The sequence below is a fragment of the Bos taurus genome, chromosome 22 (genome assembly GCF_002263795.3).
Source record: "Bos taurus isolate L1 Dominette 01449 registration number 42190680 breed Hereford chromosome 22, ARS-UCD2.0, whole genome shotgun sequence".
Lineage (NCBI taxonomy): Eukaryota > Metazoa > Chordata > Mammalia > Artiodactyla > Bovidae > Bos > Bos taurus.
This window is the reverse complement of record NC_037349.1, coordinates 49,419,501-49,441,384: the sequence shown is the minus strand read 5'-3', so window position 1 is coordinate 49,441,384 and position 21,884 is coordinate 49,419,501. Positions and strand designations below refer to the sequence as shown.

General features: G+C 47.3%; 1 protein-coding gene across 13 annotated transcripts in view; it reads left to right on the top strand.

Annotated features, from left to right (window-relative positions):
- Positions 1 to 21,884, top strand: part of DOCK3 (dedicator of cytokinesis 3) — a 303,790-nt gene that overhangs the window by 247,063 nt on the left and 34,843 nt on the right. For 10 of the 13 annotated variants that reach the window (XM_024983261.2, XM_024983252.2, XM_024983262.2 and 7 more), the window contains 12 exons: positions 2,149 to 2,247; positions 4,091 to 4,185; positions 6,105 to 6,180; positions 6,668 to 6,768; positions 7,017 to 7,075; positions 9,147 to 9,295; positions 14,036 to 14,121; positions 16,522 to 16,548; positions 16,674 to 16,769; positions 18,641 to 18,701; positions 19,185 to 19,278; positions 21,491 to 21,639. In XM_024983261.2, coding sequence (XP_024839029.1) covers positions 2,149 to 2,247; positions 4,091 to 4,185; positions 6,105 to 6,180; positions 6,668 to 6,768; positions 7,017 to 7,075; positions 9,147 to 9,295; positions 14,036 to 14,121; positions 16,522 to 16,548; positions 16,674 to 16,769; positions 18,641 to 18,701; positions 19,185 to 19,278; positions 21,491 to 21,639 — 1,092 coding nt within the window. The remainder of the gene's footprint in view (positions 1 to 2,148; positions 2,248 to 4,090; positions 4,186 to 6,104; positions 6,181 to 6,667; positions 6,769 to 7,016; positions 7,076 to 9,146; positions 9,296 to 14,035; positions 14,122 to 16,521; positions 16,549 to 16,673; positions 16,770 to 18,640; positions 18,702 to 19,184; positions 19,279 to 21,490; positions 21,640 to 21,884) is intronic. The other 3 variants (XM_024983256.2, XM_024983258.2, XM_024983254.2) reach the window with 1 other exon arrangement.

The following is a 21,884-nucleotide window of genomic DNA, read 5'->3' as shown; positions in this document are numbered from 1 at the left end:
CATCTCCACTCTAGGTTCATACTCAGAGGAGTGTACTTAGGGACAGACCCAGGGATGCTTCCTGTCCTGTTTTCCTGTACACAGTCTCCACTGGCTTTTGCCTTTGAGCCAGGTCTCTTTCTGTAATATGGAATAAAGCAGAGAATGAAGGTGACAGCTGTCGACTGTTCCTTCTAGGAGCAGGCTCTCGCCAGTGATGTGTGCACCACAGTAATTTTCTCACAGTCTGCTTCTACCTACAGATTAGTTGCTTTTGGCCACAGTTCAGTTCAGTCCCTCACAGTATTTGTATCTAAATGTCGAGCATCAGGGAAAACATGATGATGTAGAATGGCACTGGCATTGTTGGACATTGGTCTCCCATGATCTAACTAGGAGAGAAACAGACTGGGAGAGCCTTGCAGGAGAGGCAGAGAGACACCCCCCAGCCCCCGCTGCTCCTATGCAGTGTGCACTTCCTAGCCCTGATGTTGGGACATGATAAACAGCTTGCTGGGGATCTTCCTGTTGGCAGGTGGGAGACTACAGTGATCCCTTTGTAGAAAAGCTCCTGTGGGAGCAAGTCAAGCTCCAGCACATTAGGGAGAGCAGAGAGCAGATGTGTTCTAGAGCATATGGGCTTGGAAAGAATGTCTGCTCCCTTAGGAACTCCTATGCAAGACACTCTCACTATAGGTAAGAACATATGTTCCCTGGCGTGTCCTGGTAGCCCATCCTTCTAACGAGCAATGACACAGTGCTGGCTTGGACCAGACCCTGCTTTATCCACTTTATAAACAGTAATTCACTAGCAATACTAAAGAAGTGATTTATTTCATATACATCTAATGAAGATAACAACAGTTTATTGAGCACTTCTTTACGTGCTGGCCTTTTTACTTAAATGCTCTATGTACATTAATGCATCTGATTCTCAAAACAAATTATGGCTTATGTCCATTTCTTCAGATAAAACTGAGGTTCATGTACCTGTTATATATTTTGCATACATATATGTCTAATAATTTCATGAGTCGCAAAAGGATTTGAGAGACTAAAAAAGAGTTGTCATAGTCCCACAAACTTAAAAACATTTGAAAACTGCCCATATGAAGTCATTTTTCCTCCGTCTCTTCTGAGGAGGCAGCCTTGTAAGAGGAAACCGTGCTCAGCAGCCCCATGACAGAAGTTTCCAAGAGATGGTAAAAGTCTTTGAAGTCTTAAGCCAGGGTTTTCATCTGCATACCCCAGTTGGAACCTGAAGAAATTTTAAAGACTCATTTTTTTTTTTAATCTTTAAATTTTTACTTAGAGCCATTATTAGCTCATCTTCTCAGAAAGGTCAGTTTTGACTCCTCTGCTTTCCCGAGGGTCATGTTGATCTATTGTGTTCCATCTCCAGCAATCACATGTCAGCTCTGGGAGTTCCCAGAGGAGATCCTTGTAGAAAGACTGCTCCAGCCCAGCAGGATGGGCAGAGTCCAAATTCTGTCCAGAGAAGTCTGAGCTCCCTGTTCCCAGGGGCCCCTCCAGACTTTAGTATGGTGCCCTGGCAGCATATAATGACAAAGGACTATGCAGCCGAAAGTTCCCTAGGGAAAAAACTAGAATATCTGTCTCATTTGGCAGTACTTCTTTCTTATGGGCTAAGATTTATCAATTAGCCCCATGCTGCAGCAGTCTTTGGAGAAGGCAATGGCACCCCACTCCAGTACTCTTGCCTGGAAAATCCCATGGATGGAGGAGCCTGGTAGGCTGCAGTCCATGGGGTTGCTAAGAGTCGGACACGACTGAGCAACTTCCCTTTCACGTTTCACTTTCATGCATTGGAGAAGGAAATGGCAACCCACTTCAGTATTCTTGCCTAGAGAATCCCAGGAATGGGGGAGCCTGGTGGGCTGCCGTCTATGGGGTCGCACAGAGTCGGACATGACTGAAGCGACTTAGCAGCAGCAGCAGCAGCAGCAGCAGTCTTATTAAAACTCCCAAGCCCTCCAGGCACCTCTTTAGCAGAAAAGAAAATTCATTTTCAGGGCCAGAGTTGTCATCTTCCCTCCCATGATCATTGGGGCCATCTCAGACCCTTCCTTCTCTCCTTGCCCTCTGTGGATTGGGGGAACACAGCTCTTGTGATTGGCTTTGCTAAGTGTATTTTGTGTTGTTCCCCAGGGCGAGTATGTGTCCTGCCTTCTCTCGCTGCTCCGCCAGATGTGTGACACGCATTACCAGCACCTCCTGGACAACTTCCAGAGCAAAGATGAGCTCAAGGTAGGCCGAGAAACACTGACCTTTCACCTAGGAAAGGAAGCACACGCTAAGACTGCCCAGCAGTTTTTCCCCCTGCCAGTAGAGAAGTACAAGAGGCCTGCCCTGCTGAGAGTGGAAGATTTACCAGCCTCGCTTTATGTATGGCTTCCAGAAGCAGATAGCCAGTGGTATTCCCATACAGCCAGACCCCAGGAACACTGGCAAGTCTTCCCTGACTGATCACAACCCTGTGACCATGTGCCTCTAAGAGACACTTCTCTGGGCCATACTGATTATCAGTCAACCAGGACTCTTCCCTCTCTTATAAACACAGCAGTTGAGTTGTAGGTTACCCATGAAATAGGCTTCACTGTTTAATAACTGTAGTAATAATAATAATGACAACTTTTCTTCAGTAAAACATATTTCTGAAAGATTCATATTTGTAGAGAGCAAATACCAACACTGTTCATTGGCTATCACTATGGATCTAGAGCACCGAGGGCAGATAGTCCAGAGAAGTGGGCCCATGGTCCAGATGACAGGAGAGTGTTCCCAAACTGTGAAGGGTATCAGCTGCTGACAGACTCCAAGGGCTTGTGTGTTTGCATTAGACCATGCTACTGAGTTCATCCCTGGATAAAGGAACTGTTGTAAACTTTATGTCTATGCTTTGCCTCCATCCAGAGTCAAGTCACTTGTCAATATTTCATAGTAATACACTATACTGTTTTCCATTTGTGTAATCTTTATTAATCATATGAGTTAATCAGTATCACTAACACTTTAAAGTATCATTAACACATTAAAGTATCACTAACGCTTTCTGGTGTTTGATCTGGCCTACCTTTCCACAAATGTGGGTCTCTGCAGATTGTTGTCCCTAACTTACTGCGGTGAGGCCAGCCTGTCTTCTCAGAGGGATGAACTTGACAGCCCTTAAAATGAGCCATAAGTTAACCAGGGCCTGGAGCTCATATCCAGGTCAAGCAATGCTTGAGCTGGGGTGTAGAGCTTGAAAATCCAGTCCTGACTGTTCTAGATCATTTTCATCGTATGTGTGTGTGTTTGTGAGAGAGAGAAGGACACTAACCAATTCTCAATCAGAAGCATCATTCCCGTACTTTTTAATTAAATGTTTGTTTTTATCACAGCAGTATGTATATACAATTTTAAAAGCCAAAGCATCTTATGAAGTGTGTAATATAAAACTGGTTCCTTGGCTCAACCTGACCACGTCTACCCACTACTCCCGCAAAGCAGCCACTTTGAACTCTTCTTTTGTTCTTCAAGTAGCTTCTACTGCCATTTAAATTTTTAAAATTTTTAGTTATTGTTTATTTTCTTCTTCCCACAGAAAGTGAGGCTGATTCTCCTGAGTCAGCAAGCCTTTCATTAACCAGTCTTTGCACTGTTCTCATTGCTTTCATGGAGAAGCACATTTTTGGAGATACTTACTCATCTGTCCCTGAAGTGCTTCTCCAGTCCATGTGTTCTTAACACCCAAGAAAACAAGTTCTTACAATCAAGTGCTCAGGGGCCATCCCCCACAGATTGAGACCAGTGGACTCAGTTGTCAGTTGGATGCCATGTCTGCTGGACCTCCTCTGTTTTGGCCTTTAGGCACTGGGCTGAGCAGGTATAGCACTGCATCTCTTCTCCCCAGTTTGGGACTGGCCTGGGGCAGTGGCCAGACCTCACTGCCACGCAGCCCTCTAAGAGAAAAGCAACTCATGAAGGGAGCCAGAGTATCACCCACTGGTCCCCTCCATTCTCATGATCTAGAGGTCAGAGAACCTGTTGAGGAGGTATGTGCTGCAGTGGTAGAGGTGGCGCCTCACATCAGATTTTCCTCTCGGCCCAGGAATTCCTGTTGAAGATTTTCTGCGTGTTCCGGAACCTGATGAAGATGAGTGTCTTTCCTCGGGACTGGATGGTGATGAGACTTCTTACAAGCAAGTGAGTGTGGAAGGGCCCTGTGCCAGCCTCCATGCAGCTGTCCCCAGAATATTACATGTGAGAGAAGAAGCTAGATGGAAACTTGTCAAGGTCAAAGCTGTAGGGACAGAGAGGAGAGGGTTTAAATGTGAAAGTGTTTGGAAGCGCAGTCAGCAGGACTTTGCCATTTACCAAAGTTCAAGGAGGAGAAATAGTCAAAGATAGTTCAGAAGTAGAGTCTAAGTGCCCGGCAGATGGTGTCATGGTAAGGGTAGGAAAGGAACTTTTATGAATGTGAGCTGTGATACCAGAGGAGGGCTCCTGCTTGAGGAGGGCCTGATCATTGGCCTCTGTTGCTCTGTGGTTTCAGGCAGCATCCCAAGCCCTCCTCTTGACTTGATTTGTCTTTTCTGCCAGACACTGCTCATCCCCCACAGCTAGTGCTAATTACTCACCCAAGACTGTGAGGCTCTGCCCACCTCTGACACTGGCCACAGAATTCACTCCAAGGTTGACCCTGCTTGTCTGCCCCATTCATATTTCTGCCCTGTGGCTCTCACTGGCAAAGCGAACAAGTCACGTGGGTGGTAGGGTGCTTGTTGTCGGGTCCCCTTATGCTCAGGAGAAGGCCACTTAGCATCCACTCTCTAGCCTACTGCCTCCTCCCTCTGATCGGCCTTTTACATCGGCATTATGCAGAATGTAGTGAAATTATTTGTGTTAGATTTATTAGCAAGGTGTCAGGATGGTCTTTCTACTCTGTACCTTTTATAATGCTCTTTTTTTTTGAAAACTGCAAACGTTTCATACAGAACAGAAGAATGGTTATAAACAGTGTTGCAGAGATATTTCCTTAAATAGTGGATTTTCCATTTGACCCCCTCTTGTTTCTGTCTCTTAGTTCTACTCAGAGCACTTCAGGCTCTCCAGCCCATTCTGCAGGAGCAAGCCTCTTCTTTCAAGGCTTTTACTTTTCAAATTTATTTGCTGGTAATAAGTCTCTCTAATGCACTGTTTTTGCCTTGCCCCTCTTCTGCACCAGAGCTTAGGTGGTCATTGTTAGGTGTAAGCTCCTTTGCCAGGCATCCAACGCCCTTGGTAATTAAACCCTTACTCGCCTGTCTCACTTCACTTTCTCTCTCCCTTAACCTGTGCTCTTGACTCTAGCAAGCCAGCCTCGCATTAACCCTTAAACATGCCCAAGCAATGGGTGATATTCTAGATATTCTAGATCAAAGGCTGAAATCAAATTACTTACACATGAAAATAACAGTATATGATAAAAGTAGAGATTTAATAACTGTAAACCCCTGTTAATCAAGTGGAGTAGTAGAATGATACTCTAAGTCCTCTGTTGGTCATAATACAGGTTCATTTTCCTAAGATTCCCCCAAATACTAGAATCACTCTTTGAACTGGAAGAAGCCTGAAAGAACCATGAAACCTTACTCCCCTCCTTTTATAGGGAAACTGTGGCCAAAGAAAAGTAGTGCCAAGACCAGGTATCAGCAGAGCTTGGTCTAGAACCCACTGGTAGGGCACTTCTCCATAGGGGGTTTTTTGTAGGGTTTGTGCCATGTATTCCTCTCACTTGGGCTTCCAGGTGGCTCAGGGCTAAAGAATCCACCTGCCAATGCGGGAGACATGGGTTCTATCTCTGGGTTGGGAGGATCCCCTGGAGAAGGAAATGGCAGCCCCCTCCAGTATTCTTGCCTGGGAAATCCCATAGGGAGAGGAGCCTGGTGGGCTACGGTCCATGGGGTCGCAAAGAGTCGGACACAACTGAGCACGCATGCACATCCTTCTCCCTTAAAGTCACATCTTACACGAGAGCTACTTGTACTCAGGAAGCTTGCACATGGGCCGCAGACCACGGATGCTCAGCTGTAGGGTGCCATTGTCAGTCCTTTAACTCTGCCGACACCTTGTCCTCACTGCAGCATCATAGTCACCACTGTCCAGTACCTGTCTTCTGCGCTGCACAAGAATTTCACAGAGACAGACTTCGACTTTAAGGTAGGAGCTCCTAAGATCCGTCACTATCTTTGTAATAACCATAGAAAGCCAAAAACCAGACTCCCTGTTTTCATTTTTGTTTTTGTTTTACTTAAAACAGCTGTTTTATTTTGCTCACAGGTTTGCAGGTCAGGAATTTGAGAAGGATTCAGCTAAGTGTCTGATAGGTGGCTGGAGGCTTTCTTAATCTGTTCATAGTATCAAACAGCTTCCAGGCTTGATAATGATTAGAGTATAACCTAAGAAACCCCTGTTGGAGATGCTGGGAGCTAGAAACCCATGAGTTTGTTTTCCAGTCCAGAATCAACACTGTTGGTTTCAGAGAAGTCAAGAAAGCAGGGGAAAGTCCTGTTTGCAAAGATATTTTCTAAAAATCAAGATCTTAACACTGAAATGAATTCTGTGCTACATGCATATATTTAGAATCTCTCCTTGCAAGGTTAAGAACTCAGGCTGTCACATATTTCCTCTTTCTCTCTCTCTCTAGGTGTGGAATTCTTATTTTAGCCTGGCAGTTCTGTTCATAAATCAGCCAAGCCTTCAGCTAGAAATCATAACTTCCACCAAGAGGAAGAAGATTCTAGATAAGTAAGACATATGTCTCTTATTCATCTTCCTACATGTGCCCAGATGGGGTTATGTTTCCAGGAGGGGCTCCTAGAGACATCCACAAGGTTCTCATTGAGGTGGCTTCCCAAGGAGCCAAGTGTAAGAGCTCAACTGAGAGCAAAATGACTTTGTCTTTTGGAAAGCGCTAGAAACAGAGCTGAAATGCTGGCCTCCTGTCTTCCTGAACCTTCTCGTGCTAATAGCTGGTTCCTGTGTTCTATTCCAAGGTACGGGGACATGCGTGTGATGATGGCTTATGAACTCTTCAGCATGTGGCAGAATTTGGGTAGGTCTTTTCTCCACACTCTTCCCTTACACATATTGCATGGCCAAATAAGAAGTTACAAGACTAATTACTTCCCCCAGGTTTTATGAATGTTAATTCAGACCCAAGAGAGCTTCACATATCTTTAGCATAACACCTCAGATGGATGGTATAGTGTAGCACATGTGCACAAAGCCCTTGGCAGGGAGAGTTAAGCTGAGAAATAAGACCCCAGCGATACATATGCACAGACCCTTTTTTGAGAACAAAAGTCAAAAGGAGAAAAAGAAGATGAGGCTGTAAGAATATAATGTCTGAGGCTCTGAGAATATAAGATCCTCTGGGCTATCCATGTCCCAGTCCAGGTGTCACAGGCTCAGAAGCCCAGTTAGCACATGAGCAAGGGTAGCTGTTCTTTTTAGTAAAGATTGAAACCCTTCATGGGTCTCTGGCATTCAGGCATCCAGACGAGGTTCCCACTGCCAGGTACATGTACGAAGGGAACTGCCGCATCTAGGTGAGACTGATTTTAGTCTCTTTTCTTTCGACAGCTTCTCTTTGCAGCATCTCTAATATCCAGCACTCTGAATCTTGAAATTGTCAGGTTTTGGTGGAATCCTTGGGGTGCCCTGGTAACTAGGTGGGCTGTCCTTTGCTTCTGTCGGCTTCTTAGATAGGCCTGCCTGGATGCCAGAGAAGCCGCTGCTGTTCTTCCCAGTGAGATCTGCTTTCAACTAAGCTCATGACTCTGAAGTCTTAGGAAGGATAGCCATAACATCTCATAGTCCTCCACCAACCATCCTAGTCACAACCCTAGAAGCAGCAAGCAAGATGCAAGGCATTTATGCCAGCCCTGGCGCCTTCCATCCCTGAGTGGGGCTGCATTTCCCCAAACCAGCTCTCTAGCTTCAGTGCTCATACCCTCTGCATCCAGCACTGTCCAGATATAAATGTTCACCCTGAAGTTGATTCTGAAATTCCCAGAAACACAGGGGACCAGCTATACCAAATACCAAGATTGGAATATGCAGAATCTGCCTCCAGGCTAGCTAACACTTGCTCCTTAGATAGGCTTTCAACATGGAAGAATTCAAAAACCATGTCAGATTTCCCCCAAGAAAGCCATTCCTACCTCATTGTTTTTGGTGGAAATGACATTTTCTAGTTCTCAGGAACTGATTTTGCTTGACTGTAACAGTCACTACACAGGCCCACAGTTTGTCCCCGCGTCTCTGAAGGACTGAAAACAGAGCTCTGGAAGATGGTTCACTCTGTTTCACCTTTACAAGGAAGAGAAAAGTTCTGTCCCGTAGTCTTCAAGACTGGCCCTGGATTCTGGGAACATGCCCCAACTGACAGGCTAGTCACAGGGAAATTCATACTACACTCTTCCCGTGGGCAGGCCTCATTAAGAAAATTGAGAGATGAGCCAAACTGGTTTGAATAAATATAGTGCTACAATCAAAAATGCAATGTGAAGGCAAGGGGTGGGATCGGAGGTACACGTACAGAGTCTCTCAGCCAGTCTGTCAAGGTACGGCTGTGCAGGAGGCTCCTGCTAACTCAAGAGAGGGACTCTTAGGCACATTTGAGCACCGATGATGAAGAGGCTTATGGACTTCAGACCTCTAGCAGACCGAACATCCTCATCACTTAAATGCCTCTGGGTACAGGCAGAAACCCCAGGGTCAGTGCATTGTGTTTAAGTAGAAATTGATGAATTTTCCTTGCTGAATAAATACTGTGAACAGACTATGGGAAACTATTGCAGGGTACTCAGAAATCCTATTCTATCTAGAGTAGTGACTCTGCTCCTGAACCTCAGGATGATTTTCAGGTAGTTTGTAGAACCTCCCAGCAAATTCTTTGGAAAGAACTTGTACCTGTTGAATTTTCTTTCAACTGGACTGAGCCAATTTAGTCTGCAAACTCTTAAAAAGCCAAGGGAAGGGAATATCTCAGAAGCCCATAGAGGAGAGCTTTCTGTGTTCTCTGATGCTCCCAGTGAAGGTCAGATCATGTGCTGTGGCCCTACTCGGGAAGCTTCTGTGGCTGGAGCATATACTTCTATCTGCTGGGTTGTGTTGTGCAGGTGAACATAAGATCCACTTCATTCCGGGAATGATTGGCCCGTTCCTGGGTGTGACACTAGTCCCACAGCCTGAAGTGCGGAATATCATGATTCCCATCTTTCACGACATGATGGACTGGGAGCAGAGGAAAAACGGCAACTTCAAACAGGTGAGACCCCCACCCCCCGCTGGTGGTGTTAGGGTACTCTTCCCTGGAATGGACCCCTTTTACCCTGGCACATGATGCGGATGGCCAGGCTGTAGTTCTAGTGTAGTTCTTGGCCGCCTTGAGTCCCATCCAAGGGTTTCCCTCCCTTGCTGGCCAGAAGTGATTTGTGGATTTTCTTCATGAAGTGCTATCAGAGAAGAATCAGAGGAAAAGAACTGAACATCATGTGAAAGGACTTTTCTGATCAAGGAGAGAGTGACTGAGACTGTAACCTCCCAGCTTCACTCAGAGGGCGGTCCCAGGAGCATGTTGTCTTTTCTCTCTCGAGGTTCCCCAGTGCATATGGTCCAGGCATTTCTATGGCTAGAGCCCAGACCAGAAAACTTATCAGAGCTGAGAACTTCACAGACTCCTGCACAGAGAGGGATAAGTGCTTGGTTTCTGACCACGTGGCTTCAGGCTGTGCCTCTGGGTGGTTCCTCTGCCACCCCTAAAGTGGAGGAGAGGGCCCCTGCCCTTGTATCTGTAGCTCCAAGGAATAGGACTAGGAACAACAGATAGAAAACAGTGATGGTAATACCAGTTTTAGCCAATAAAAGGAATAACTTGCTCGCAAAAAGTGATTTGCTATAAGCTGGCCTGGTTTCAGAGATGCGGAACTCCTCTCTGTTGGTGGTTCTCAAACAAGCTCCCTGGAGTCCTCTAGGGAAGAGTTCTCTGTTGCCTTGGGGACTGTAATCACTCCCCTCTAAGCTCCCTCCCAACTCTGTGATTCTGGGAAGAACCAGTGGTCTTAGAGTGAGTGATTCTAACACTGAGAACAGACAAGGCAAACAGTAATTTTTTAATTTTTATTTATGTATTTTTATATTTACAAAGAGTAAAATTCACTCTTTGGGATTTACAGCTCTGTAAATTTTGGCAGACACATGAAAGTCATGTAACCACCATCACAATCAAGATTTTAAAAAACAATTTTAATTCCTAAAATTTCCATCTGGCTACCCCTTTATAGTCAAACCCTTCCCCTACCTTTAACCTGTGGCAACCATTGATCTTTTCTCCATCACTGTCATTGTGCCTTTTCCAGAGTGTCATGTAAAGGGAATCATGTAGACTGTAGCCTCTTGAGGCTGACTTCTTTCACTTAGAACAGTATGATTGCATCAGTTATCTTTGTTGTTATTCAGTCAATCAGTCCTGTCCAACTCTTTGCGACCCCTTGGACTGCAGCACACCAGGCTTCCCTGTCCTTCACCATCTCCCAGAGCTTTCTCAAACTCATGCCCATTGAGTCGGTGATGCCATCCAACCATCTTGTCCTCTGTCATCCCTTTCTCTTCCTGCCTTCAATCTTTTGCAGCATCAGGGTTTTTTCTAATGAATTGGCTCTTCACATCAGGTGGCCAAAGTATTGAAGCTTCAGCTTTAGCATCAGTCCTTCCAATGAATATTCAGGACAATCTCCTTTAGGATTGACTGGTTTGATCTCCTTGCAGTCCAAGGACTCTTATGAATCTTCTCCAACACCACCATTCAAAAGCATCGATTCTTTGGTGCTCAGTCTTTTTTATGGTCCAACTTTGTCACTGTTTACATTTTTCCCCATCTATTTGCCATAAAGTGATGGAACCGGATGCCATGATCTTAGTTTTTTGAATGTTGAGTTTTAAACCAGCTTTTTCACTCTCCTTCCATAAATAAAAATTTCACCTTCATCAAGTGGGTCTTTAATTCCTCTTCACTTTCTGCCATAAGGGTGGTGTCATCTGTATATCTTAATTCCAGCTTGTGCTTCATTCAACTGGTGTTTCACATGATGTACTCTGCATATAAGTTAAATAAGCAGGGTGACAATATACAGCCTTGATGTACTCCTTTCCAATTTTGAACCAGTCCATTGTTCCATGTCCAGTACTAACTGCTGCATCTTGACCTACATAGAGGTTTCACAGGAGGCAGGTAAGGTGGTCTAGTATTCTCATCTCTTTTTAAGAATTTTCCACAATTTGTTGTGATCCATACTCAAAGGCTTTAGCGTAGTCAATGCAGGAGGCAGGTAAGGTGGTCTGGTATTCCCATCTCATTTTAAGAATTTTCCACAGTCAAAGGCTTTATAGTCAATGAAGCAGAAGTAGATGTTCTTCTGGAAATCTCTTTTTCTCTGATCCAGCGAATATTGGCAATTTGATCTCTGGTTCCTCTGCCTTTTCTAAATCCAGCTTAAACATCTGAAAGTTCTTGATTCATGTACTGTTGAAGCCTTGCTTTTAGAATTTTGAGCATTACTTTGCTAGCATATGAAATGAGTGCAATTGTGCAGTAGTTTGAATGTTCTTTGACATTGCCCTTCTTTGGGATTGGAATGAAAACTGACCTTTTCTTTTCAAGAATATTGGTTTTATAAAATAAAAGTAGCTCCACAGACCTGAAATGTTCAGTATTACCAATTATGACGTTATATTTGAAGACCTTAGCATTTTGTGTAACCTAGAGACATTGATTTTGCATACATTGATCTTTAGTGTCACGTTTTAAATTTCTCAGTTTCTCTTAGTAACTTCTCCCTTTATCAGCACTACAGGGAGTGAGGAAGTACTGTCCCTAAATCCTTCCATCACCAGCTCCTTTGAACTCCTATAGAAGTTCTGACCCTGGAATAGGCCTCAGAACGACCTGAGAGCTTGTAAAAACGCACATTGCTGACCCCCCACAACCCTGAGTTTTTGATCCAGTGGAGCCTGGGAATTTGTCTTTCTAATAAGATCTCTGGTGACTTGCTGCTGCTGGCCAGGGAGCCATTTTGAGAACTCCAGGAAACGGCTGTGCCCATTTTTGCACCGTCGTACCCTCTGCTGCTCCAGGTCCCCTCCCACCTTTGCCCTGTTCTGGAAAGCACAACCTATGCCTGTGTGTGTAAAGAGAGATCCCTACCTGACTTTGCATGACCCCAGGCAAGTCCCTGCTGGTGCCTTTTCTCCTCACAGAGAAAGGCAGACGACCTCAATCCCAAGGACTGCAGTCCTCAGACTTTGTGTGTCTTCCGAAAAGTATATTCAAGCAGCTGACTCGTTAGGCCAAATGTAGATGTACAGCCATCTCCACCCTGGCCGTAGCAGACCGCTATAAAAGGGCCATATTTATTCATCCATTTTCATTTTCCACTGATAGGATTTCAAAAGCCATAATTGCCTTCAATGACTTTTCTAATTCAGTTATTCTTTTACTACTTCATTGCCTTAGGACTCTGGCCTTGTGTAGAATGAGAAAATGCCTTTTGTTATAGCTCATTATTAAATGGAGCCATGCCATTTTTTGTTGATATAAAATATACAAATAATTGCACAGGACCACATTTCAAAGGTTAATGAGCAATTTAAAAGATTTTTTTTTTATCTTATATCACTTTAAAAGTAATTTCTCACTTAAGAGTAAATGCATTGAGGCCTATTAGGAAAGTGACTGAGCACTGTTGAAAGCCTTGCAAATTAGTGGGTTAGGAATGGACGCAGTGTTGCTCCTCACAGTTTAGGAATCAAGTAACAAGTGCAGGGGCCCCCAGTGACAAGGCAGCTGCAGGGGCAGCAGCAGTCCAAGGGCTCTAGGTCCTGTGAGGACAAAGAATGGAGCCTTTTCTCCTCAAGGACAATCTCTGAAGGAAACCCATCTCCCTCAGTGCAAACGAATGTCAGCCATTAAGGTGAGGACCAGCCCCCAGCAAGCGTCCTTTGTGACTAGCTGACGGAGGGTAAAGTTCTAACCAAATATGTCTTGGGAAATAGATGGGGAAACAGTGGAAACAGTGTCAGACTTTATTTTGGGGGGCTCCAAAATCACTGCAGATGGTGACTGCAGCCATGAAATTAAAAGATGCTTACTCCTTGGAAGAAAAGTTATGACCAACCTAGATAGCATATTCAAAAGCAGAGACATTACTTTGCCAACAAAGGTCCGTCTAGTCAAGGCTATGGTTTTTCCAGTGGTCATGTATGGATGTGAGAGTTGAACTGTGAAGAAAGCTGAGCACCGAAGAATTGATGCTTTTGAACTGTGGTGTTGGAGAAGACTCTTGAGAGTCCCTTGGGCTGCAAGGAGATCCAACCAGTCCGTTCTGAAGGAGATCAGCCCTGGGATTTCTTTGGAGGGAATGATGCTGAAGCTGAAACTCCAGTACTTGGCCACCCCATGCGAAGAGTTGACTCATTGGAAAAGACTCTGATGCTGGGAGGGATTGGGGGCAGGAGGAGAAGGGGATGACAGAGGATGAGATGGCTAGATGGCATCACGGACTCGATGGACCTGAGTCTGAGTGAAATCTGGGAGTTGGTGATGGACAGGGAAGCCTGGTATGCTGCAATTCATGGGGTCGCAAAGAGACACGACTGAGCGACTGAACTGATGTCTTATACATACAAATTCTCTTGAATGAGAATTTTTAAGAAAGAAAAGCAACACTTGACAAAGGCGTCTTTTGGATCCAAAATAGGAAAAGAGTATCTGAGATGTACGTGTAAGTTCCAGCTCTTACTTAAACCCCCAGAGTGGGATCCGTTCCTGATGGGGGGAGACAGGGTGGCCTCCCGGTGCTGTAGGTGAGATCCCACCTTCTCCAGGATTTCTTTGGTACAAGAACAAAAGCAGGAAGCAGTTCCCCAGTGTCCTCACCCATCACAGAAGGCTGGATTTCGCATCCTTCTCCTGAGCTCATTTCGGGTTTACAAAATCTCTGCTTCCCTCTAGGTGGAGGCCGAGCTGATTGACAAGCTGGACAGCATGGTGTCAGAAGGGAAAGGCGATGAGAGCTACAGGGAGCTCTTCGGCCTGCTGTAAGCTGCTTCAGCCCGAGGCACCCCACGTTGGAGTAGAGGGTGAAGTGGGCTAATGAAGGGTAGGGGTGCAGCCTGTTCTGGGCAGGCTTCAGAGCGTGGGTATCAGGAGAGACCCAGGTTGTTGCTGGTGGTAGCAATGCTCACCTTCTGTCAAAAAGAAAGAGACTTCACGACAGCAGGCTCTCTCAGGGATTATCGTAGTTAACTGAAAGATGTAGACACAGATAGTAACTCTGAGCTCTTGGGTTTGCCAATAGGAAGAGGATCATCATATGTCTTCATACCATGTACTGTATCCTAGTTGGGCAAACAGCTCATGGGGACTCAATGAGGGCTCAGCGCTGGCCTTTCTGAGGAGGGGAAGGGGTTTAAATCTCAGCTTTGTAAGATTGTACAGATGCTACCATCCATTTTGTGATTTAAACAAGTTATACCCCCTTTCCAGACCAGTTTCACTTGTGAAACAGGGTGGCTATACTGACTGAATGTCAGGGGTCCCAGGTCCACCAGTATGGCTTCTGTCCTGAGTTGATGGGGCCACAAAACCTGACAAGACCCAGCTATAGGGCTCAGTCTAAAGGAGGGACATAGGAGAGCCGTGGTCCTCCCACATAGGCAGTAAATTGGGTTTTTTATCTTCCCGAAAAGCAAAATGTGAAGACATTTACAGCTTTAGAGCCCCCTCCCATCTCATTCATTGTTTCTAGCTGTGAGATTTTCTAGCTGTAGCATTCTGAAGATGAGCTCATAACATATTTTCTGTTAATGATACTGTACATTTGCTTAGAATTTTACAGTGGACAAAATATGTTGACGTTTCTGATTTAATCCTAACAATACATCTGTGAGGTGGGCACGGCAGAGAGTATCCTGATGAGTAAAAATAATGCAGCTGAGCTTGGAGAGCTGGTGGCATTGCCCTCAGTTGCGTGGCCACTAAGAAGCATGTCTGGGGATACCACCCAGACATTCCAGTTTCAAGAGGGGGAAATCTTTCTCCTGTACCCTGTGTATGTAGTTTGTTCCTTGATGAGTCATGGAATAAAATGTGAATTCATTTGAAACTTAAGTAATTTTAATTTGTGAAAATGAATCCATCCTTAGGGTTTCTCTTTTGGCCAGAGATGTTTCTAATTATGGAAATAAGGAAGCGAAGTCTCTTCCTAAGCCACTCACTGATGATTTTACTACAAAGGAAAAAGCACAAAAATAACTTGGAGTTAGTAATTACCTGGCAAAGAAGTGTTTCATAAACTCTTCTGAGTCATGTCTGAGAACTAAAAGCCACTGATAATCGTGGAGCAGCATTTCCCAATTTGTGTTTAGAAGAAGATGTTTGTGTAGGTACACTGGGGGATGTAGGTCATGGGCTAATCAGTTTAGAAAAGATTCAGTGAAAGAAAATTAAACAAAGCTCTGTATTATAGAACTTCTCAAAGCCTTCAAAATGCAGAAAGGTGTGAAAAATCTCTTCAGAGGAGGGTGTAGTGATCTACCACTTTCATGCTTGTTTGCTCACAGAACACCTCTTGTCCCCCAGGACAGCAGAGCTCTGTAGAACATAGTTTGGGAAATGTGTACACAGTAGCTTTTCCCACACAGCTCAGAGGTGAGAACCAGTGATCCTGCCATCTTGCTCTAGGAAGATGGGTCACCTGGGAAACCCTCACTGTCTCAGAGGCCCCATCTCAGGTTAGACGCTCTGTGCAGGGGAGACAGTTGGCATCACTATAGCATTAACAACAGTCAGGCTATGGGTGTGAGTCCCCACTGCCGGTCCCTGGCTGAGCGCTGTACTCTAGGGGACTCTCATGACCTCAGGGAGCTGGGGCCAGTGTACAAAGGAGTCAGCAGCAAGACCTGCACCTGGGATCATCAGTGGGAAGGTAGAGGATCTCAGAAGCCAGGTTCTATGGAGAAATCAGAGCCTACCTGGAGATAATAGGAGCACAGGCTGACAAGTGAGAAAAGGACCCAGGCATGTAGCTCTTGGCTCTGGCCATTTTCTGTGGAAGTCTCCTGTGACAGTGGAGATGACCAGGTATAACTCTTGGACTCACTCTCTGTCCTTCATGCTGGGCCCTCAAGACTGATTGCAGTCTTACCCTTGGTCTACATGAAAAGGCTGGTCAGCGTGTTTGCTGGGGATGGTTCTGAGCAGTGATAGAGGCGGCCAGCCGGTTGGCAAAGCCAGGTCTCTCCCTCAGTGGACTGGTCCTCAGCTGCTTCCTCAGAACAGCTCTCACAGGGTGTACCCCTACTGGGGCTGGGGCTCTGAAGCTTATCCCTCAGCTCAGGGGCATCCTTAAGAGCTCACACAGGACAATGGAAGACATGTTCATTTGTTGCTGTCCATTCAGTAATTGCTTTATCTTTGCTTTCTGCTGCATGGAGTAGAACCCAGCTGTTTGGGCCCTACCCCAGGTAAGACTGCCATGTGGTAAGTCTGCCATCTCCAGATCCATCACAGGCCCCCTGGGCTCTGGGACCTCACTCTGGTGCCCCTGGGAGGCTCATGAATTGTGCGTTCTGTTTGCTTCTATCAATAGCCTGCTGGAGAAGGTTGAACAGGAAACATGGCGTGAGACCGGCATTTCCTTTGTAACCTCAGTCACCCGCCTCATGGAACGCCTTCTTGACTACAGGTATCTTCTCAGGAACCTACCTGACCTCTTCTCTGGTCACATGCTCTCCCCAGCAGGAGGATCCCCTGACCTTAAAATTGAGACCACGTGACCACAAGAGGCAGGGCTGTTCTGGTGTTGTGTGCTATCACCAGTCATTAGGAATCTCCTGATTGCCAAGGAGGCGGGGTGAAAGCCTTCTCTCAGGGGTAGGCCAGGGTTTCCTGGGCTTACCCGTGATACATGGGCACATGTACGCTGGAGATGTCATAGGGACATGTAGCCATCTGACTTTTCATCCAGAAAAGTCAAGGCTCAGAGAGGTGGGCACAGCAGAGAGGAGGAGAAGGGCTGTCTCCAGAGTGAGAGGGGACCTTAGTACAGACCTTCCTCAGAGCCGTCTGGCAGGTGGGCAGAGAAATATCACCCAATACAGAACCGTTGCACTTGTTTGGACTTCCCTGGTGGCTCAGCAGTAAAGAATCTCCCTGCAATGCAGAAGACATGGATTGGACCCCTGAGTTGGGAAGATCCCCTGGAGAAGGAAATGGTAACCCAGTCTAATATTCTTGCCTGGAAAATCCCATGGACAGAGGAGCCTGGCAGACTGCAGTCCATGAGGTGGCAAAGAGTCAGACACGACTTAGCAATTACACAACAACAGAATTGTGACCCAGGAGGACTTTCACTTCTCTTTTCCAGGGCAAGGGGTAATTTTCCCATGCCTCCATTCTTTGTGTAAAATCTGTTTATTTCTGTCCCTTGACCCTGGCCAGGTGTAGATGAGAGGAGGCAGCGTGTGAGCTCAGAGATCTTTATGATATGTGGAGTCTGGGAGTTCACATGTAATCCATTTTTTCCTGAAAGCCTGCCTTGTCAGTCATATCATGGCTTTTGACTTAGCCTAAAAGGAATACTGCCACTGCCACTGGGGCCTTAGTTGTTCTCTCAGTAGAGTTCAGGTGAGTCAAGAGGGCCTTTGGGGAGGTTACAGGGGAAGGTGATAAGGAATGAGGAGGGATGATAGAGAAACCAGCCCCAAGCAGTGGTTGTCTTCTCTGTGCTGTGTCTCGTGCAGATATCAGGAGGGTGCACCTGGGACTCAGGTGGCTGTGTGTACAGGAGGCTTCTTACTGGATTCACAGTCTGGTCCTCATTCTTTCATCTCCTTGTGCTAGGCCACCCCTCCTTGCTAGAGGAGCATGGATTTGATCAGTTCCCACTCTCCTTTGGCAAGGATCCATTCTCAGTGTTCCTGTGTTCTGTGTCTGGCAGGCCAGCCGTGACCCCTCCTGTACCCAAGCCTGTTCAGCAAAAAATGCAGCTCAGCCCTGGCTGAAGCTACCCCTAAATCCTTCCAGTTGGAGGGGATTCCAAGTACTAGTGCACAAGAAGGACACTACAGGGAGAAAAGTCAGTGAGATGATTTATGTGGCGGCTATGCCATGGTTGCTGGGCTGCTGGGTTCTGAAGGCAGGTCCCTGGAGTAGAGTGTATTGGCTTCTCCTAAAAACTGTCCTACAAAATGAAAACTGCCCTTTAAGGATGGCTCTGTGGCTCCCCTTCAGGGAACTTGAGGGTTTAACCTTCTACTTTACTGACATACTTACGCACTGAAGACATGGGTAGGTGCTACTGAATGCCCTGATATAGCCTCTGGGCTCTGTACTCTGCCACCAGAACAAGGGTCCAGCTGAACAGAGATATTTGAGCCCTAGGAATGGGTCCAGAGCCTGGAGGGAACACACAATACGGCCCCATCCGTGGACAAGTTTCTGTTGGGGACCATCTTCCTCTGGGGTTTGGACACACTGAAGCCTCGGGGACACTGCAGGTCTCTGAGTTGTCCCAGAGGTACCACTTGGTGCATTCATCTTCGCTCTCCCCTCCAGGGATTGCATGAAAGGAGAGGAGACAGAGAATAAGAAGATTGGCTGCACTGTTAATCTGATGGTGAGAGAACCTGGGCTCATCCTCCTCCCTGCTTCATGGAGTGGCTTCTGTCCCGCCATGTGATCGCCTTGTCCTTTCTGCAATACGTGGCTACAAGCCTAAGGGTTTGCATCAGGACATTAGCCCTGTCCCTGGAAACTCACATTCCCACTCGGGAAAGGAATACAAGGAGCCTCTCCGTGGACAGAGCTGTAGCCTGGCCTCTTAGCAAGGTCCCACAAACCCTGACATCCCGTTTCCACCACTGTTACTCTTCCTCTTTCTCACCACTCAGGACCCCTGCAGACCTGCCAGAGGTTTTGCTCCCAGCAGGGGTGCTTTATGACTGGTCCCTTCTCTTTCTGGCGCTGGCCGCCCACACGGCCTGTCTCCTCCTTCCTGTCCAGCACTCCCAGGGTTTTGGCCAGCTGCCTGGAGCTCAGATACGGCCTCCAGAGGGGGCATCCCCTCTCGCCTTTATGTGTACTTCCTCCTCTCTTACAGAACTTCTACAAATCGGAGATTAATAAAGAGGAGATGTATATCCGCTATATCCATAAGCTCTGTGACATGCATTTGCAGGCGGAAAACTACACAGGTAAGCAGGAAGGGAGAGCCAGGCCTCCTCCCGGGAAAGGACTGGACAGACACGCGCAGCTGACAGGGGAAAGCTCTGAGCTGGGGCCCGCCAGATGTCAGCGGAGTGTCAGTGCCCATGATGCCCATCCCTTCACCCCTTGCCCTCAACTCCTTTGTAATGTGTGGTGGAGAGAAAGCAGGGGGAACTTGCCCTTGTGCCTGGCTGCCAAGGTTCTTCCACTCCCTTTGCCTCCCATTCCCCCCCCCCCAATTTGAGGGTGACCTCCAGATCCCGGGAGCCAGGTTCAGAGCCTCCTGAGCTCTTTGTTGCTCCTCGCGAGCAGAGCCTTTCCGAGGACCTCACAGCTGGGCTGAGTGAGGCCACAGCCCAGGCTCTTTGCCTGACTCTGGGGCCTCCAGAACGTGCTGGCAGACCTGCCTTGTGGTCTGGGCTCTTCCCCTGCAGCCACCCTGCAGCCCCACACTGAGCTCCCAGTGGAGAGGATGGACAGTGTGCACCTGACTTTCTGACAGGCCGGACAGGGGCCCTTTCACTGTATCACAGTTTTGTCCATTACTAAGGCCTTTTCTAAAAGAAAAATTAAAAAACATAGCTGTCACTCTATTTACTGAGTGCCGCTCTGGGTCAGGAAGACAAGTGTACCCACATGTGCCCTGGGTGATTACCTTGTGCCACAGTTCCCCCCAAATTAACCACTTCTTCACCATGGTAACCAGCCACCGCATCTTAGCCCTTGAGCCACAGGTGGTGTGACAGGCCAGGAAATTCAGGCTGTTCTTGTCCACGGTGTTACTAGAATGAGATAAATTTGTAAAAATGCAGAAACTTCCTTCCCTATTTTCTGTTAGATGTTAGAAAATGTTTCATGGAGATTCCACCTTTTCTGACACAGCTTGGCAAGAATTAACTCTGAAATGACTGGGCTGAATCTGCCATCTTCTGCATCCACTTCCACCCACGATCCCAGCAACCCTTTGAGGGGGCAGTGAAGTGATAGACTGAAAAGTTCCATGTGTCAGTAGAGGCATTTACTAAACTCCTAGAGCCCTGGGATGAGACTGCGAGGCTAGGTCGGGAATTCGGACAGAGAGAAGGTGCTAAGCCTTGCCTCTGGTGGCCTCCAGGAATAACATCTAAAAAGAATATTGACAGGGAAGAAAAAGATTTCACATGATTTTCTAAGTTCCACAGAGAGGCCTCGAAGGCCTCACAGACTTGTCCCCACAGTCAGAAAGGGCTTCGCAGCTCCACTGAGGAGTCACATGCATCCCTGGGCAGGAAGGCTGGTCGCCAGAGCATAGGTGGAGAGGCAGAGGTGAGCAGGGCCTGGGAAGGCTGTGGGCAAGCAAGCCTGGCTAAAACTGGAAGTGGGTCACAAGATAATTAGAAAAGAGATTCTCCACAGTCATGGGGACCAGATTTGAATGGGGCCTTGAAGGCCAGGCAGAAGCTCAAGCTAATTAAGTTGCCGGTAGGAGATGCCCGCCAAAAAGGAGTGAAAGAACAGGATGGAGCAGGCTGTGTGATGAGGACCCAGAGCAGCAGCTGTAATTCAGTGTGACTCACTCCTGGGGGTTAGGAAGCCACGGTATTGAGCGACGGCTGTTTTAGAAACCCTCCCTAGCAGCTCCATGTGTACGGGAGACGTCACCAGTCCTTGGCCCTGGGCCCAGCATCAGCTGTAGTTTCCTCTATGAGTGGAGCCCTTCACACAATTATCACCATACACTCCTGCTCTCTGGTCCCTTTAGAAATGGTCGAGATGAGGAGAAAGGGTCATTCCCAGGGCCATGCTCAGGTCAGAAAGTGGAGCTGGAGGTATGGAGGCTGGCTGTGGGATGGCCAAGGAAAGCCTGTCAGAGCTCACCCCTCAGATCCAGTTCTGAGCAGGTTGGGAAAGAAGCGCTAGTCCCTTGAGCAAAAGGGAACCCAGGAGCTCTCTCTGACATGGCAGTGTGCCCCAGAGCAAAGCGGCCTGTGCACCAACCCTGGGGTACCTGAGCCACACCTCATCCAGAGCCCAGAGCAGGTGACCAGGCTGAGGAAGGACGGTATCCACTGGGTCCCTTCGTGCTGTGGTCAAGGGCTGGTGGGTGGCTGGACAGCCCCTCTCTCAGGTGTGGTATCCGGCATCCCTGACCTGGGCTGTGCACACCGGGTCCCCGGGCACCTGGCTGCCCGGGGACCTCGCTAGAGCCTGTCCCCACAGAAGCTGCATTCACTCTGCTCCTCTACTGCGAGCTGCTGCAGTGGGAGGAGCGGCCCCTTCGGGAGTTCCTCCACTACCCATCCCAGACGGAGTGGCAGCGGAAAGAGGGGCTGTGCCGCAAGATCATCCACTACTTCAACAAAGGCAAGGTGGGTGTCCCCAGGCGAGACTTCGAGTGCCTCAGCCCCTACTGGGCTCCGTGGCACCTTAACCCTGCAGGGGTGGCAACAGCTGTAGAGGGTGCTGTGAGGGGTGGTGAGGAGGTGGGTCCCCATGTGCATTCATTGGATTTGGAGGCAGCATGACTTTCTCCAGGGAAAAAAAACAACAGCTTAATTCTGTGGCTTGGAAGCCAGTCGCAAATTGAGAGTGTAAAAGACAACCCCACATGCCA